The 19,007-nt window shown below is 30.0% G+C and overlaps 2 protein-coding genes across 5 annotated transcripts in view; one reads left to right on the top strand and one right to left on the bottom strand.

Moving 5' to 3' along the window:
* The first annotated feature begins 10,316 nt into the window (after positions 1–10,316).
* On the top strand, positions 10,317–12,325 carry LOC130442068 (uncharacterized). Its single transcript, XM_056776051.1, has 2 exons — positions 10,317–10,576; positions 10,948–12,325. Exons 1-2 carry the CDS (start codon positions 10,486–10,488, stop codon positions 11,118–11,120), a joined length of 264 nt encoding a protein of 87 aa, XP_056632029.1. The 5' UTR covers positions 10,317–10,485; the 3' UTR covers positions 11,121–12,325.
* A 56-nt stretch (positions 12,326–12,381) lies between these two features.
* The window catches only part of LOC130442067 (unconventional myosin IC), a 69,891-nt gene continuing 63,265 nt past the window's right edge, over positions 12,382–19,007 (bottom strand). For all 4 annotated transcript variants that reach the window (XM_056776047.1, XM_056776048.1, XM_056776049.1 and 1 more), the window contains exons 14-18: positions 18,754–18,872; positions 15,310–15,525; positions 14,221–14,321; positions 14,060–14,156; positions 12,382–12,659 (exon numbers count right to left, since the gene is read on the bottom strand). In XM_056776047.1, coding sequence (XP_056632025.1) covers positions 12,645–12,659; positions 14,060–14,156; positions 14,221–14,321; positions 15,310–15,525; positions 18,754–18,872 — 548 coding nt within the window. In that variant the 3' untranslated portion in view covers positions 12,382–12,644. The remainder of the gene's footprint in view (positions 12,660–14,059; positions 14,157–14,220; positions 14,322–15,309; positions 15,526–18,753; positions 18,873–19,007) is intronic.

Raw genomic sequence — 19,007 nt, 5'->3', positions numbered from 1 at the left:
TTGAGTTTTTATTTTTTTTCTAAAATTTCAGTAATCCTATAAAGCTGAAATTCTGAAATCGGGTATTTTCTCAATATTCCTGTTACATTAAACGGGTGTGAAATTAGCAACCTTTACTTTATTTCATATCAAAACTTTTGTTCAAGATGAAGTTTTATGAAATAAAATTATAACTAAAAATCCTTGTTTTGTTTAAAAATATTATTTATTCTTAAATTTTTCTCCCAAATCCAATAGCTGCAAAAAAAAAATAAACAACATAGTTTATAATTTCTTTAATAAATTGAGTGGAAAACAGTAAACACGTAAAATGTAATATGATTCATAATAAATGCTGGAAGTAACCACCTCTAGCCAAAACGTAGCCTACGTGTCATGGATTGTCATACAAGTTTAGAAAAAAAAATAAAACTCAATTTTAGTCACTACAAGGCTGAGGAAATTTTGTTATAGGAAGGACCAATCTTATTTTAATATGAACAATCACCTCCTGAATTTTGTCGCATGAATTTAGAAACCCTATATATGGTTTCAAAATCCATTCTATGATCGGGGTCATCTTCTGTGAAACGATGAATCTAGATATAAGTGTTTAAATTGACGTATATGACTGGTGTGTCCAGTGATATGAACTACTTTGTCTTTCTGTTTTCGCCTTTTGCCCAAATTCGACTGATGAAGTTATTCGAAATTTCAATAGTAGTGAGTACTCAAAAAATTGGTAATTTAATACTATTTATACTATTAGGAATGTAAATAACATTTACTTTTCGCATGAAATTATTGATAGCTTTGATTGGTTTCTATAGCGTCATTAGTAATATTATTTTATCAACAACGTCAAGCTGACAATTTATCAAAAATTGAGGGAAATTGAAATTATCGATTTGTATAACAACCAAATGGATATAGAAAAATCAGGAAATATTGCTTATGTGTCACTATTTCCAGAAGAATCGAGGAAGAGATACGAAGCAAAGTATCATTACCTCAGGAAATAGTGACAAACAAAGACTTTTACTGTAAATTGAGAAAAAACGAGAAAATATTCAACCAACTTTTGTTAAAAAATTTAAAAATTGTACTGTTAATAATCATATCACTTAATATTATTCGATTTTCAGAAATAATTTTTAGCTTCAAGTTGCTGATTAAATAAAAAAAGGTATACCCTATGTTTATATGAAATACCTTTAAAATATTTTCAAATAATTCCAATTTAGTGCATAGAAAATAATTGAGTGTATTTTGAATTCCATAAGCTTTTCAATAACTCAACAATTGCTGCATAATTCACAGTGCAAATTATTATGATCAGTTGTAAATTGTTAAACTTGTAAAGACACACTAGTTACTATATAATTATTGATGCAATGTCTTTGACTTTAATTCTGCTATGATATTTACTTTTTCATTTTATTCATTCTATCAAAGCTAGTTAGTATCAAACACATAATGAAAAAATTAGGATTTTAAAAGACTTTTGAAATTCATGTGAAATTATTCTCTTGCTTTTTATACTATATCACGAGTTTAATGATTGCACTTTTAAACTCATAGATTTAATAGGCACATGGATACCCAACTTAAACCGTATCTGAAATATATTTATTGGATCTTTCCTCGAATGTAATCGTTTGACATTTATATTCTCTCTTAACTTCATAATTCAATGGTGCTGACGACACTACATTTAAGGCACATTTTATCAGAAATGTATTCAGTGGTAATTGGCTTCACAAAAATCTCAAACGCTTCTATATATTACTTAAATATACATTCATTATTAGTCAAAAATACACACACAGAACATTATTTTTATTTCTTAGTAACACCGAAGTCTACGTCAGTTGTTATATTCTCAAGAATCGAGAATTAACTAACCTCGATACGTTTTAAAAAGATTCGCATTTAGGGGTTTGTGAGTGTTATTTAGAATTCAAATATTTTTATTTCCATAACGAGATAAAAAAGAACAAGACCAACAGTTGTTTGTAGACCTTATGAAGTCGTCGATTTGATCTGCGAGGCGACAATTCTATCGCAGCCTTATAAACAATATTCAGCTCCTCCGCTGGAATTGTTGCTACACTTTTCGATTTTTGCTGTTTTTATTCACAAATTTTCATCAAGTATCGACTTCGATGGATCATGTAAAATTTATCGTGAATTTCATGAATAACAAGAAGTTGGATATTTTTAAAGCTTCGAATCATTCGATTTCATTTTTTCACTTGTTCGGCCAAAACGGTATGTGCTGTATCATTCACTTTGTGTGATATAATAAATATTATTCAATTTCGGCTTGTTCTAAATGTTTCAATTTCGAAATTTCATTGTGTTTATATAAATTATCTCTCTCATACAATAAATTGGTCTATGAGACTGACTACTTTCACAAAGACTTGCATGCTATTAGTTGTGATGTTCCGTAGAGCATCGACCAATATGAGTAGTCTACACGCGAAAATTTTGTAAAAACAATACAGATTCTGTAATTGTCGCGCTATGTTTAAAGTGAAAAAGTAAATTAAGAATTTTCTGCTTTCCATTTCCAAGAAAAGCTACAAAAATCGTTAAAAAGTTAAATGTTAAAACGTCCATGCTTTCCATGCATCTAGAATAATTCATCGATTTCAACGGGTTCAGAAATGATAATAAATTTTAAAATTTCGAAACAAAGGTTCATCGTTTGCAATTATCCCTACTCTTTTTTGCCACATTGATTTTTTCTCCTTTTTCTGTGTAAGCCTTATAAAACCCAATATAAAGTCACCTAAACTAAGACCTGATTCCGTTGCCTCTATTGAATTAATTATGGTGAGCGACAAATTTCTCTGGTAACTTGGTTTAAAGATTTCCCACCTACTCAAATTGCTACAAATATAAAACACGTCTATCGTGCTATATGTTACTCCAGTGGTATTAAGTTTTTAGATGTTCTTGAAAGTAAACGAAATTATTTGAAAACAAGAACCTACTTTCAAGTAAGAATATCAAATAATTTCACTATAATTGCACCTTAGATTTCATATTTGACAACACTTTACTATAAGTACTTCTATATTAGTTGTTGCTTAAAAATTCCTGTTTACAGTAGAAAGGTAATCATAGGTGGCACAACTGTAAAAAGTAGATTTGAACGTCTTCCGAATCAGAAAAAACTACTTTCTAAAATGGTAATAGCTTTTGACTATTTTTTGGCTTCTTATATTTACACCTGAGGTAATTTTAGTTTTTTACTGTAATAGTTTATGTTAGGTTTTATAATATAGTACATGTCACAGGAACGAAGTTTTTTTGATGACTATAATGGTGTGTAAAACGAGACTGACAGTCTGAAAAACTTACGATTTCGTTCACCTGACATGCATTATGTTCGTTTCGAATGTGAGCAAAAATTGAATTTGAAATATGGATGTTTCTCTTAGCATAGTTAAACACATTAATGTACTTTTATACTTCTACATCAGATACAAATTATTATCAGACCGATTAATTCTTCAAATTTGCCAATTAATTTAAATTCACAAGAGTAAACTTTGATAAATTTGAATTATAAATATAATCTTTTTCTTCATATAATAACGTTATTGATGAGTTTTAATATAGTCTTGTATAATAACCGTTATACTACGTTTACTTGCTTGGCAAGCCTCGTCAAGGGTCCACAAACACAAGCGTGCAAACGGGTTGTTTTTGAACATAACTCAAAGGTAGCTTGTGGCAAGCTCTTACGACGTATTTACATGTTGGCACGTGTTAAGTGTCGACCACGAGCTGCTGCTGAATGGGTATTTTCATGTTGCGCTGCACGCTATGTACGACATATTGATCATGAGTAATTGGTCACTCGGCGATTCTTATGGCATACATTCCACTAAGCGTTCACGGCGCCTGAAATACTCTTTTGGACGTTTCACATAGCGACTACGATCGTTGAGGTCGCGGCGAGAAAGTCACTCGTGACGTCATGACTAACCTTTCACGACGACCCTTGTCAAGAGGTGGGTTGAAGTTAGCGTTGAAAGAATTAGCAGAATTTTCAAAACTCAACCAACGCATATTGCAACCATGAGAATCTATCTCATTATTTGATGGGGTATGGGATAATATAAGTACTTTAATGTAAATTAGTTAAGCACTCCACTAAAAAATTCAATGACATAGAAATTATAACGTAACCTCCTAAAGTTTCCGCTTTATTTTTTCTGTTTTTCCATTCGTTAATATTTATCTCATCGATCGAAATGCCTCGTAAGCCATTCCAGTTGGATTTAAGATTATAACGCTCTGGACTAAGTGTAGCACGAAAGATCGTGGTCGTGATGGTGATTGACGCTAGTGCTTAGTGAAATGCACCCATGGCCTTCTAATATTTGGCAAGCTTGTAAATTATTATTGTTATTTTAATTGTAATTATATGATTTATGCATATGATACACATACGAAAAGTACATTCATATTACATATTCCATCAATTTATGTCACATTCGAGTAATTAAACATCTCTGTACACTTATTGACCTATTATGCTTTCAACTACATCAATTTTTATCTATTTTTGTAAATGTTGCTTACATTGCTTCAAACAACACACTGTTAAAACACACAACTGTGCCATATTTGAGTGATTTGTAATTTAAGTTTAATATGTATCATTATTTTACGATTATTTAATATTTATCCTAGAGCTAAATAAATAATTTGAGAGTTTTGTTTTTTCAATAGTTTCCTTCCCAATACATTAAACTCTTGGTTCAAATCTCTATAAAAATTACAAAGAGCCACACTAAACGAAGCCCCCACCATAATATGTAGTGGTACATATGTTTGAAATATGCTTCTGTAAGATATTATGTAATGGAAAAAAATGCATCAACGGCATCTGGGAAAGGTGGGTGGGGAAACAATATTAATAGAAACACAAGAACGACATATTGTTGATGCAGTATTAGGCTCTTCAAATTAAGGACTGTGTGTTAGTCACAATATTTTCTTATTCAAATAAGTTATTAGAGACAATAAAACAGAAGAGGAAATGATAGTGTATATTGAAAATCAAGAAAAAAAGTTTCCATTCGTGTTAACAATATTATTAACTACGGCAAAACTAATTTTATCAGATAGCCTTGGTACATCACGTTGTGTTTTTAAATGAGGCACAAAGTACCCAGTAAGACTGGCTAATCCTACAAAATCTGTCAAATCTATAATGTTTGTTATTAATAGTGACGCTAGTTGTTTTCGCCTTATGTAATTAATAACCCAAAATACATGTATGATTAATGGGGCACGCTATAATAAAAGCAAGTCAGGATGGTTTGATGCAACATCATTCGAGGATTATTGCAATACAACTGTTATTTCATAGACTAAAAAACATGTACTCAAAGTTATCATCGGAAACAATCTTTCACCTAATTTAAGTGTCTGCTTACCTGTGGCTTGACAGAAAATAAATGTATTTTCGTATTTTCTCCTTCCATTCACCTATGTCAACTTTTGAATATTGGGTATTACACACCATTTAAAAAATGTGATATGTCTGGTATTATTTTGGTATTTATATTGTTGTCAGATCTTTTCTTTTTTCGGATAAATGATGAGCTTTGTTATTTCAAATGAATCAACCTTTGTATTTAATAATAAATTTCATTGATACAAAGTAAAGTTGATTCAACAGTTGTCAGATCATGATTTTGATAGATGTTAAGAGTTTGCAGACCTAATGATGGAAAAATGTTAAAATCAAAACGATCCAAATTTTTTAAGTAATGTTATGTTTTGCGATGAGGCCACTTTTTGTATTAATGAAAACGTAAATCGGCATAATTGTAGATACTGGTCACGTAACAATCCTCGTTGGAAGTGTTAATCCCACACCCAATATAGGCGACAAAATAATTGATCCATTTTTCATTGAGGGTAATTTCAATGGTCCGATGTATTTAGATTTATTGGAAAATAGTATTATACCTGAGTTCGTTCGGGTGTTGCCAAATCCAAGTAAATATTTTTAATTACATTTTAAAAAAACTTCGTTATTAGAAATTTTCAGACAATAGCAATATCCCAAACGACAATATAACAAGATGCTGCCACACCTCACTATGCGTGAATGGTGAGGCACCTAACCTAACCTAAATAATGTGCTTCCCAGCAGATAAATTGGAAGACTTGGTTTAATGAAATGGCTACTTCCTGTGGGCTTATTTAAGAAACATCGTTTATAAGACAAAACCTGCCAATATTCAGAAATTAGAAGATGGGATTACCATAGAGATCAGAAGAATTGAGCAGTCAAGGATGTTGCAAAGTTTTAAAAATCGCATGGCCTGTTGTATTGAAGTAAATGGGCAACATTTTGAGCATCTACTGTAATCGCATTTACTGTATGTTTTCTAAAATTCGTAATTTTTCTACTTCACAAATGTGGATCTACTTCTGACACAAACATTGTAGACTGTAGGTTTTCTGCACCATGATTTGGATAAATATTTTACTGCACCAGTTTCATTATACTTTCCACTAACTTACTGATACTAGTCCTTATTACGAGATTTGTATTAGCACATAAATTATTAAAGAATATTCAAATTAAACTAGTTTATTTAATCCAGCCATCTAAAAATAATCAGTATTTCTTAAGAATTTCTAAAAACACAAAATATATAGGGTGATCTATTTGAAAAATCAAAGTTCATTATTATTCCGGAAAAAGGAAATATCTGACAACAATGTAGAGACTACCATAATACCGGCCGTATCATAAGACTCTTGTGGCACAAAAATTTATAAAAATCGTCCAATCCGTTTCCTATATAATTGAGGCGTTCCATACGTAAAACTCACTCTGTATTATTGCGCATTTTTCTTGACTTTTGACTTCAGCAGCTTCTCAAATTTCTAGTGATGTTAAAGAAAAAAGTCACTTCCATTTTCTATATCCATTTTTATTTGATTTTTCAACATAATTTAACATAAACTATTTAAACACTTAGACAGGGAGTCAAAGTTATATTTTTAAAATTTGAAAAGGTACTTCTATTTATAGATTGTTTCAAGAACCTTAATCTTAATCTTAATAAAAAGATATACGACAAACACATTCAATGTCGTTGTTAGTGTTAATGTTTCAAGATATCAAACTGCAGGCCCCGGGTTCGGATCTGGTCTAGGAAAATTTAGTTTCTAAATTTTTTTCATGCTTAGATTAGAACTAAATTGAAAATATTTAAAGTGTTTTACATGATAAAATTATAAAAACCTTATTTGTTTAATTGCTAAAGCTAAATCCAGAAGCATCTAACAGCAGTGATTAATAGATATTATAAAGTTCGAGCATACAAACATACAAACAGTCTCGGATAAACGAACTCAATTTACAGTACTTACCCCACTTTGCTGGTGCATGTTAAAACTAATGCACGTTTGAATTTCTCGTGGAAAACTACCTTAGATACACAAAATATCAGATTTTCTCAACGCAAACTCAATTCCACAATTAGAATTTGATGAGTGAAAAACAAGAAAAATTTGCTCTGATACCTTTCAATCCTCTTTATACAAAAGGGTTGGAAGAAAAATTTAACAGAGTGAGTTTCAAATTGGTGTATAAATCCAACAATACATTACAATAACAATACATTGTTGGGCAATCCTAAGGATAAAATACCAAATTTGGAAAAGAGTGGTATATATGAAATAACCTGTGGTGATTGTGACGGAAAGTATATTGGGCAGACTAAGAGATTCGTTATTGTCCAGTTTAAAGAGCACATACTCGTAGCTCATTTGAAATATGGACGGACCGGAAAATCAGGTATTGCCGATCACGCTGCCAGTCACAATCATGACATAAATATTAATAATGTAAAATTGTTAAAAAGTGGATTCGATAAGTTGTTGGATGTTCAAAGCTTTGAAATTGCTAGATGTAAGAGTAGCTTAAATAGGGACAAAGGGCCAATTCCTTACAGCCCACTCTATAGTTTAGTAGTCAAAGAATGATTATGAATATTCCCGCCAAGAAGTTTTTCCCGCTGGAATTAGTTTTCGCGGGAGAAAGAGAAAAGAAATAATGAAGAAAATTGAAACAACTTAAATATGGAAGTGCAAAAAGAAATAGTTTCAAAAACCCCATTTGTACAAGATTTCGTCCTAGTTGCTTTTTTCAAGAATAAAAAAAAACTAGAAATTTTGTTGCTTGTATTCGAAGGACCGATTTGTTAAAATGATAAGGACTGTATTTAGTTCATATTTTCATTATTAATGTATAATTATAACGAGAGAAAATAAAACAAGGTAGAGTACGAATCAACTAAGAAAATGCCACAGGTGTCATCATATATAATAATATATAATAATAACAACGGTGTCATCAATTAGTAATCGTCTGCCTCACTTTAAAATATTCCCTCTCCGTCGCTTCAGACTGATATACCAGTGGCGTAGGTTCTTATTTAAAAAAAAATTAATGCAGTTCGCAATAAAACATTTATTAGATTAAAAAATACAAAAAAAAAATATATTTTAAGGATTTAAACATATATTACAGTAGGATATTACTTAGTTAATTTTATATATATATATATATATATATATATATATATATATATATATATATATATATATATATATATATATACAGTATCTTATAGAAATAGCAACTGTTTATTGCATAGAGGTTTGGTGTGCATGGTATGTTTATAATGAACGCAGTTTTTGCACATGTTGAGTGTAATATTTTATCTATGTCGTTAATTAAAAAAAAACATTATTCGCTATCCGAAACTAGAGACGAACATCCTAGTTCATCCTCTAATGAACTATCAGTATCCTCGCTGTTTTTGTCCTCACTTTCTTCCGATGAACCCGTATTTACTGTAAATATTAAGTGATCTAGAGTGTGGTCTAAAATGTGCTCTTTTTGTATAAGGTCATTCTCATATGTTTTAACATGTTGGCAAATATTATACCACTCTTGTTCCGATACCTCCTCAAATTTTTGCCTAGCGAGTGCCTCCGTATCGGACAGTTTAAATGTTGTATTGTGCGCAGCTACCCAATTTTTTACTAATGCCCAGATTTTTTCGATCGGGTTTAATTCTGGATGATAAGTAGGTAAACGTAGTACACGGTGCCCATGTTGTTGTAACAGTTCGTCTAGTTTGTACTTTATGGGGAAGCGAAATTTATTTTCTTCAAAAATGCGGTATAGTTCTGGTTTTGTTAGTTTGGGGTCTGCTGGTAATCCATTTTCTGTTAGCCATTATTACCTGAAACCAATTTTTTTAAGGAGCCGATTCAAGCTGCCTATACTTATTGCTTCTGTCAAGATTTGCCAGTCTTTAATTTTCTGCAAAACGCCTGTAATTTCATCATAATTTAGCATTGCACGTTTGCTCTTTTAAATTGAATAGTAACAACAGTAAACCTTAAACTAAGTAGGTACATCACTTTATAATACTAATAAAAATAATTTCTTACACTTTAACGTAGGAAGTCTCTTCTCCAGTACATAAAAATCCTAGATAATTTCTCTTATAGATTTTATCTGATCTGGCGAGGTACAATCCAGCTTTCTTTTTTTAGTGTTACATATTTTTTTCGGCGATTGAAAAGATGTGCTTGGCCCTCCCCACTCAACTTTTTGAGCTTCTTTTGATATCATCTAAAAAGTAGACTTTGACACCTTGACTGGCCTTTTCTTAGTTGATTCATACTTTACATATTCTCTTCTTTTACTACTACCCTGGCTTAGAGAGATGCCCTCCAATGCCTAAAGGTAGGAGATGCAATCCTCTTTTTTTAAATACTTTAAAAATTTTGTACACATTTTGTTAGGAAAATAATGGAATATACACATAATCCCATAAGAAAATTACTTTAATAGAAAAATAATTGTTTGATATTCCCATCAGTTGACGACATATCAATGGTTATAGAAGAATAGATTTATTCACGCTTCTAGAAGGAGTCAAGTAAGTCAAGTTTATTCCGAATTATTTCGATTTTGCAAAATTAAGTATTTTTTTAGCATATTCGCATTATTTTTTAGGTATTTTTGTAAAAAAATCAATAGTCGATCTTAATATTTCAATACAAAAAGCGCTTGAAACAATTAATACTTCTTTATATATAAATGAACCGAAATCTCTTGTTCACTACATTCCAAAGTCACGTTAATCGAAATACCTGTTATAAAATAATGAAACAGTAAAGTTTTGCAACGAAGAAAAGTTTACCTTTTAGAGAATTGACCAATACTGTCGAAGTCAAAACCGTTAATAAAGAAGAAATAATATTCTTTTAACTGTTTATCTATTAAGATGGAGGCCGTAAAATGTATGTATATTAGAAGTTAATATTAACCTCAAGTGAAACCCTAGTTATAATTCCAGAATAACACATGTAGATGTGTGTTATTTTGTACTATAAAATACACAGTTACATTATAATTTTGTTAAATATTGAATATAAATGGCTCAAGGGAAACTAAAGATGAAAACTAAATTAGCACAAAATGCCAAAGTTAAGAAGCAAAAAGGATCTGCAGTGACCAAAAGAGCTAGTAAGTACCAACTGATTGTTTTTAAAACAAAATATTTAATGAATTTCAATTTTATCAGATATTTGTTCAGAATTTTTTAATAATATTGTTATATACATATGTAAATAATAACAACTTGTATATTTTAAAAAATTTATTTATATAAAAAACGATTTTATTTACTGATATATAATAAAAACGGTTAACATAAATAGTATTGAACTACATTTTGCAAAAAAAGCTTATGTTTTATATATAACATAACATACCTATTCATTATTCAATATCCTTTCACATTTTCATACGAATTGATGATTATCAAAAGTATTGCCTTACTTCATAAACCTGTATAATATATGAATTTTCTGATGTATTCAATCAATTAATTTCAGACTGTCCACGTCAGCCTAAAAAACAAGAAGTTTCGCAGAAACTCAAGCAGGCTGTTAGTAAAACAGTGAACAAATCGGTGGAAGATGAAATTCGAGCAAGAGCATCAAAAGGTCCCAAAAATTTTTCAAAAGCTCAGGAAGCAGTTGCAAATCATAATGCAAAAATAAATTAATATAAAATTTTAAAAATGTACATATACAATATAATTTTTTAACTATTATTGTTCTTAACTAAAAAAGATAAATTAATTAAATTGATAAATAACAGTTCTTTTGATTAAACAAGGCAGACTGAAAATGAGAATAAGGATCATCAATTCAAAAAGAAATACTTATATATGTATACAAATAATTGAAAGTTCCCAATTTCAATATTTCATTCTACCTTCATTCCTTTCCCCACAAATTTGTTTGCATTCTTGATTGTATCAGTCTATTTTTTGTTTTGTTTTCTCTTTCTCAGCTGCTTGTGGGCAGTCTTTGACACAGCTTCGTCAATTTTGTTTCATCTTATCTCTCTCTTTTTTTTGGTTATCCAGACCTTGCCTCAGTTGTTCAGTGATTTCTTCTACAAAAAGCTTTGTACTCTATCCTCTTGTAGTTGGTTTCTATTTTATTCTAAAAACTCTATTTTCTTCATCGTTTGGACATATTCCTCTTTTAAGTTCAGTTAATCGCTTAATCCGTTTTCTTTGTTCTTTTCATAAGTTACTTAATTCTTCCATCATTTTCTCGTTATTATGCAATCAACTCTTATATCATGATTATTTTTATTTCTCCTGTGGTCCCCTTATTTGCTGTACTTCTACAAGGCGTTCTTGTCTTTTCCTTTTATATTCTCCCTCTGTATCAAATATATTTTGCAATCTGGTGGTCACCACGTAAGAAGAGGAAAACTCAGATCAACCTTTCGGAAGTTTTATCTCATGTTAGTTATAGTCTTGTTTGGTGTCTATAAGATTGTAGATATAATAGATGTAAAGAGTTTTTAATAAATTTCATGTATACTGTATTAAGAGTGAGTCGGATAAAAAATGTGATAATTTCTCAATTAAGAATTTGTTTGATTTTTTGTTCTGCTATTTTTGAAACGCAGAAACGTACAATGATCGTCCCTTGATTTCGAAAGACCTCCTCCAGAAATGGTAAAAATAACCCAATTATGTCCGTCCATAACATTTCTATATTTATTATATTAAACAATTAGTCTTAATGAAATAATTTTCTTTATTTATCCTTTTTCTAAATAATATTCAAACATATTTATTAGTTCACTGTCCATAAAATATTAAAAATAATACTTACTATTACAGGTGTGTGTGAATCGTCTCATCTCTATAAATGAGTCACGCCAGTACTCAAAGAATAATGTATAAGTATGAGATTGAAAGGAAAGACGTGAAGGGAATATTTCTATTATATTAATACTAGACATGAAATATTAAGATTTATTAAAATTTTTAAAACATAACATGAAGTAGAGAAGCATAATTTTGATATATTTTTTGAATCAGTTATTACCTATTCTTATATTGTCAAATTTTATGGCATCTTAATTAAAAAATCGTTAAAATCTTTCAACATAGTAATAAAATAGCTTCATTTTAAAATAAATTACTAATACAACAAAATATTTATAAACAAATTCACAGTAAGTAAAATGTGGATGGCACAATTGTTTAATGTTGGTGTAAATCTCAAGGTGACACAACCTGTAAAATAATACTGTGTTAAAATTGAACTATATATCCACCATTAAAAATTTGAAAGGTATCGAAAGCATGAAATTTCTAAAACTAGTTGTAATTTAACTAAAGTAGTACTTTTGTGAATATAATCGTCTGCAAATTATCGGCATTGATTTTAATATTGAAATCAGAATGTATTGGAGTTGATTTTGAATACTGACATAATAGTTAAAGTCGAAGCCTAGCATTATTACATATCGATGAGATTTAATTAAAAAAACTGACACTTGTTTCCACACTTGATGGTTTTATTAACATAATTGTAATTAACATCTATTTATACCATATATTTGTATAAACTTAAAATTTAATTGATTGGATGTTAATTTATACATCCACTAATGCAACAAAATACTTTAAATCGCCAACCTTAACAATATTGTTTAGTCAATTACCAAAAGAACGTGATTTATTTAGTGTGAAACAATGAACGTAATGTAAAAAATGTTGATAGTTATCTAATAGATCTACCTTTGAAAAATGAAAATACAATTACTGACGCCTCGTTAGTAAACATTTGAGCTTAAAACATAATAAATGTCTACACCTAATAATATAATGTACTATTATCCCAAAGACTTTTCTACAAAGATGGCCTACCGAGAGAACATACTCTAAGAAGAAATACAAACTTGGTTGTTATTCAGTGGAAAAAACATGGCGGATTTTCAATGCCAATGCCATCGATGGTACGTGGCAAAACTAATGTATTTTAGCGGTTTTTGGCTAACCACGATAAATATTTAACTTGAGCTGGGAACTAATTATTATTGAACATTTTTACTTGAGTTTCAAAAAAGTGTATATTGTTGTATAAAATCGAAAACCTTTTTAAATCGGGTATCACACTTTAACCATTTATATTCAAAAATTTTATAGGGATAGTTATTACCCTTAGGGGATTCAATGGAGACAGGTGAATAATTTTATTCAGAAAGGGTAGTTTTATACAAAAACATTGACCTGATTTTTCATTTGCTCCAATAAATAGAGTTAGAAAAGAATTTAAAATGCTTTAGAAAGTTACTGTCGAATAAGGAAACACATAAATGTAACTATTAGGTATTTTCTCTTACTCGATTAGACACATTTTAGTAATAACTGCCCGTCATAAACTAGCGGTGCATTGTAATACTAGACCTGTAATGGCAAAATGAAATTTGACTTTCAAATGGTTTCCTTCCTATATATGAAATTAAAATTTTTCAAGTTCAAATAAAGCTTTTCTTGTAAAAATAGATTTTGTGATTATGTACTTTTTAATATTTTCTTAAATATGGAAAATACAAGCTATTATATAAAAAACTGCGATTCAAACCGATTGATTATCGAAGCTGTTGGTTAAAATGTATATCTAAACTTACTATTAACAGGTGGCCACTCTTATCTTTATGAATTGCAGGTACATCTCCATGCTGAATATCAATTACTCCTTGTTTTCCTCTCATATTATGGTCAAATCTAAAAAAATATTTGAAGTAAATTGATATTTCTATATTTATTACTATAATATAGTATAACTTACTGGGATTTGTCAATAATTTTTAAAACAGTGGTATCTTCAAGTGTATCCATGATATATGTCAAAGCTTCTATTAAGTATGGCACTTCCAAAATCAAATCACCCTGAAATTAAATACTTAATTTTTTCCATTCCACAACTAGACTTAAAATTTGTTATTTCAAAAGAATCAAAACAATTTTCATATATTCGTATTTTTGTTATTCTTCATCATTTTAGAGACAATCTTCATACAGTTCCGATTTGACTGAATTCCACGCTTTCAGTGAAGTGTCCACTTCCTAAAGCAGTCTTGGAAGCCAGTCTTCGTAGTTTCTGTCATCAAACTGTTATTTTCTTAGTGCCATTTTTATCTGAACGATTTGGTTCTTTGCCAAATATTGCTAAACAAGCGCCTTATCGTTAAACCCACAAACAATCTTTTAAATACTCTAAGGTAGTATAATTAAGTGATTTGGTGATCTTTTGGAGAATATTGGTGGTGCACATCTTTTTAAGCAAAGAAAACAGCGTCTTTTTGGTTCCTTCAGAATACTTTTATTTTGAAGACGATTGCTTTGTTTTTGGATCATAGTCATAAATACATACAGTAATAATTTAGCTAGTTTTTTAGAAATTCCTGCAAAACTTTATGTTAGTTCGTTTATCAATTTTTTCGTCAATTTTTTGTATAATAAAATGCAACAACCAAAAAAGGATATGAACAAATATGTAGTTTAGGAAGAAACATCTCCGTGACATCCATTCACTACCGAGATCGCTCGAAAGTTTTGCCTCGGAGATATGAAAGTGAGCTTTTTGGGATAAAACTCATATATTTAGAAATGTTTGTGTTTGACTGCATGTAATTTTTACAATATTATTTACAATTTATTATGTGCTACTAAGTTTAGTTGATGATATTCAAATTAAACAAACTGTTCACTTTCACTACACCAACTCTCATAATTACACAATCTGGTCCTTCCAACTTTCCGTAGGACGCCGGTTCATATCCGGCACGAACATTGAGATTATTGAGGTAGCTGTAGTGAAAAGTTTGTTCTGTTCTAAACTATAAATTGATAGAGTTTTACTTCTTAAAATTATTACCTTATCTTTTTTCATCAAATCCTCAGGTATTTGTACTACTAGTAGTTTATCATTTTGTGGGGTGATGACAAAATTAAGTCTATTTAATGGCAAACAATGCTTTGGCTTCAAAGAACCTTTACATTCCAGTAAATGAAGATGTTTCTTGCTAATAACCAAAATTCTATTTCTTGGCTTATATCCATGTCTGTCATATTTGATGACATCTGTGGAATACTAAAAAATAATAATTTAAAAATTATTAAAAACAATAATATTAAAAAAAAAAATAATTAAATTGGAAGATTTAATATGTGTATTTTATTGGAATAAGCATCTTATATATACAGGATTCACCACGATGAGTCGAGTTGATATGTATATGGGAAACGACTAATATTATTTTAGTGAAAGTGTCTATACAGGTTTTTCGAGAAGGTCGTGTTAGTTTAAATACTTTGTCTACGTCTTATGATTGTTCTGGAAGTATAATTTTTATCAGAACGATTCATTTCAGTATAACTTTATTTGAAACATCATATGTCTAAAGGGATCCAGTTTGCAATTGAACCGCCAATCGATAGATGAGAATAAATCCAAAAAATAAAAATGGAGGTAACTAAAAAAACTTTATAACTTTTTACTTCCAGCTTATAGGCTAATGTGACTTGAATGAAAACGAAGAAAATATAAATTCCAATTTATTTACTAATAAATCTGCTTTATATATAAAATATTTATTCACTTATGTACATGTAAATGTGTTGGATTTATTTCCTTCTTCCAATTTGTCTTATACTAAATACAAAATATTTATTGAAATAATAAACAATAAATGCAAAAACTATTTATTTATTTGAAAAACGTAAGTACACACTATTATTCATCTATTTCTTCACTTTCTTTTAGTTGGCCAGGTCAGAATAGTATCGTAAAATTTGTCAGGAATATATTGGGTTATTTTTTGAATGTCATTAATTTTTTTCTCATTTATGGGTACATTAGTAGCATACGCCGGATTTTCTGGTATTTTGGTGTGTAGAAGGTTTTTGAAAAAAAAATGTAGCTTTGACGGAACCGTCGATAAATTCGGAATATGTCAAGTAACCTTTATGACTCAAATACTCAAATCATCTGTATTGCGAGATCTTGAATGTTGTCTTATTATGATTTACAACTTTTCTTGAAACATCGCTGCCAAGCGATTATGTCGTTTGAAGTAACAGTTTTAACAGAAAATCCCCTGTTTTTGCTGCAAAAATAATACTATTATACTCATTTGGTCTGTCACATTGTAAGAACAATGTCCACATACCGGATAGTATTGATATATTTTATCAAAACGATTAATTGCAACAAGGTTATTGTTTGACAAGGGAACTTTTTATCGTTCTCCACAATAGACTACAAACTTTATCGGCAGATTTTGCATATAATAAAATATAATTGCTCCTACACCTTCTCTTTCCTGACACAATGCCAAAGACTTTTTGCATTCGCATTGAGAATGGAACATTTTATTTTTGCTTGGAGTTCTTTGCAAGTCGAGCAATCGTTTTCTTGTGACCGACCCAATCTGTAGTCATGATTATCATTAAAATATTTTCTGTAGTAGTAGTATTTTACGCATCGATATTGGGGGTATTTTTTCCAAAAAAGTTCATTATTTTGACGTTTAGGTTCGCTTCTAAATATTGTAATGTTTGCTGCTGTAATGAGGTTGTTTTAGTGGAAATAATCGGATATATTCATTAATAGCCGCAAATGGGTCGTTTGGTAAAACGTTACCTCGATTACAATGTTTCCTTCGTTTATCTTCAGGTAGTTTTACATCCGATTTAAGGAAGATAAGATGAAAAATAACCTTACTTTTTATAGCATATAAAATGGAGAAAGCTTGACCGCATACATAAATTATTTCATTTCATTACATGCAAAAAACACGTAAACGTAATGTCACGTTTTTTCGGCTGTTTTCAACGGCGGCAAGTAACTTTGTAGTATTCAATGAGACTCATCCATCATCTTCGTTTTTCGATCGTTCATTATAAACTAATTTAAGTAATTGATATTTTTCTTCAGTACTAAACTACTAATTGCAGTTTTTTTATAAACACAGTCACTATTACTGCTAGATTTAACCTCCTAGTACTTGTAACATAATATTGACCAAGTTGACGCTGTGACTTCACTTTCTTTTTTGTATAAATGGGTATTTCTAACACCTCTTCTTTTTCGGAGTCTCAGCTTCAGACTCATTATAAAATGAGTCGATACAGCTAATTAAACTAGTTATATTCAAATTTGAATCATAAAATTAACAATTTTACAGGTTGATAATCTCCACAACGTCGTTAAACTAATGTCCGAAATATAACTAAAATTACGGCTAATTTGTTCGCTACGTTTGGGTACATCTATGTTACAGAGACTAAACGCACGTTTAGGAAGTTATAGTACCCTCCTAAAAACCAATCCGTAGTGCAATATTGCTTCAGCTCGACTTACAATGGGAATGTTGAACGAATTGGGGTTGGGAAACACTGGAACACCCTTCTTATAGACCCGACTTATCGCCATTCCACTATTATTTAGTTGGACCATTGAAAGAGGCACTTTGCGGACTGTGTTTCGAGAGCAATACGTGAATGGTTACGTAGCAAGCCGAGAGATTTTTACAAAAAGGCATCCAAAAGCTCTCGGAGAGGCAAAAGTGTGTGTCAAAATTTTGGTTTATACCTGAGCCACCCTTATATCATCTAATTAGTTCAGTATTTAATAGCACGAAACGATCATATAATGATTATTACAAACTCACATTAGATAAAGTTCAGAAAGACGCACATCTTTTACAAAAACGGGTGAGGCACAGTTAATAAAAAAACAGGAATACTCAATTACTACGTAATTGAACACTGTAAAATATTGAAGTTGTATAATTCAATAATGGGTTTTCAATTTATTTGATTTAAAAAGTTCTATTTATTTAGAAAGGTTTATTCTTCAAATGTTTAACAACAGCAGATCGATAAATAATACAAAACAAAAAAATACAATACACATTTAAATTAAATTTAAAATACCCACCGTTTACTTCATGACATTTATTCATTACTTATTACAACCACTATACCAATCCCTCAAAATTACAATATCTGAAGCACTTTTTAACCAAGTTATAGTTTCGGTTATTGACACAACAGTGAAATTGTGAGTGTTAATGGTTGAAGTAAACTTTGTATTCAATACTCCTTATTAAGATTTTTGAATCATAAATAATTTTTTCTCATTAGTTTAAATTTCACTCCCTCGCAATTCGAATGGAGGAATGATTCTTTCTTTTTTTGGAAATAATATTTGAAAAATTAATGAATTGAAACAAGATTTCTTAGTATTTGAACAAATTAGTAGTTAAAAAGTATAATGAACACTGAAAAAAATAAATAAAAAATAAAGAATACTTACAACTTCTTTATCGCCGTTCAATTGTGATGTGTACAGTTCTTTCATAGGAATGCTTAATTCTTGTACTCTGTCTTCCACGAAAAGCTGTGGAATACTATCGTAATATGTTTTTTTCTTATCTAAGGAAAAAAACGACCGTAATAAGCTTTTATAATGTATACAATAGTCAATGATGTAACAATAATTATTATTCTGAAATTATCGATATAACGTCTAAAATTAAGTCGACTCTACTAAATTTTTCACAATCTAGC

Source organism: Diorhabda sublineata, chromosome 3, assembly GCF_026230105.1.
Source record: "Diorhabda sublineata isolate icDioSubl1.1 chromosome 3, icDioSubl1.1, whole genome shotgun sequence".
In the NCBI taxonomy this organism is placed as follows: Eukaryota; Metazoa; Arthropoda; class Insecta; order Coleoptera; family Chrysomelidae; genus Diorhabda; species Diorhabda sublineata.
The sequence above is the reverse complement of the archived record's forward strand: the minus strand, read 5'-3'. Positions and strand labels throughout refer to the sequence as shown.

Bases quoted from the DNA above. Each gene is read 5' to 3' on its own strand.
- LOC130442068 (XM_056776051.1), top strand. From the start codon at position 10,486: ATGGCTCAAGGGAAACTAAAGATGAAAACTAAATTAGCACAAAATGCC. The intron at 10,577-10,947 runs GTAAGTACCAAC...AATTAATTTCAG, and splicing joins TGCAGTGACCAAAAGAGCTA to ACTGTCCACGTCAGCCTAAA.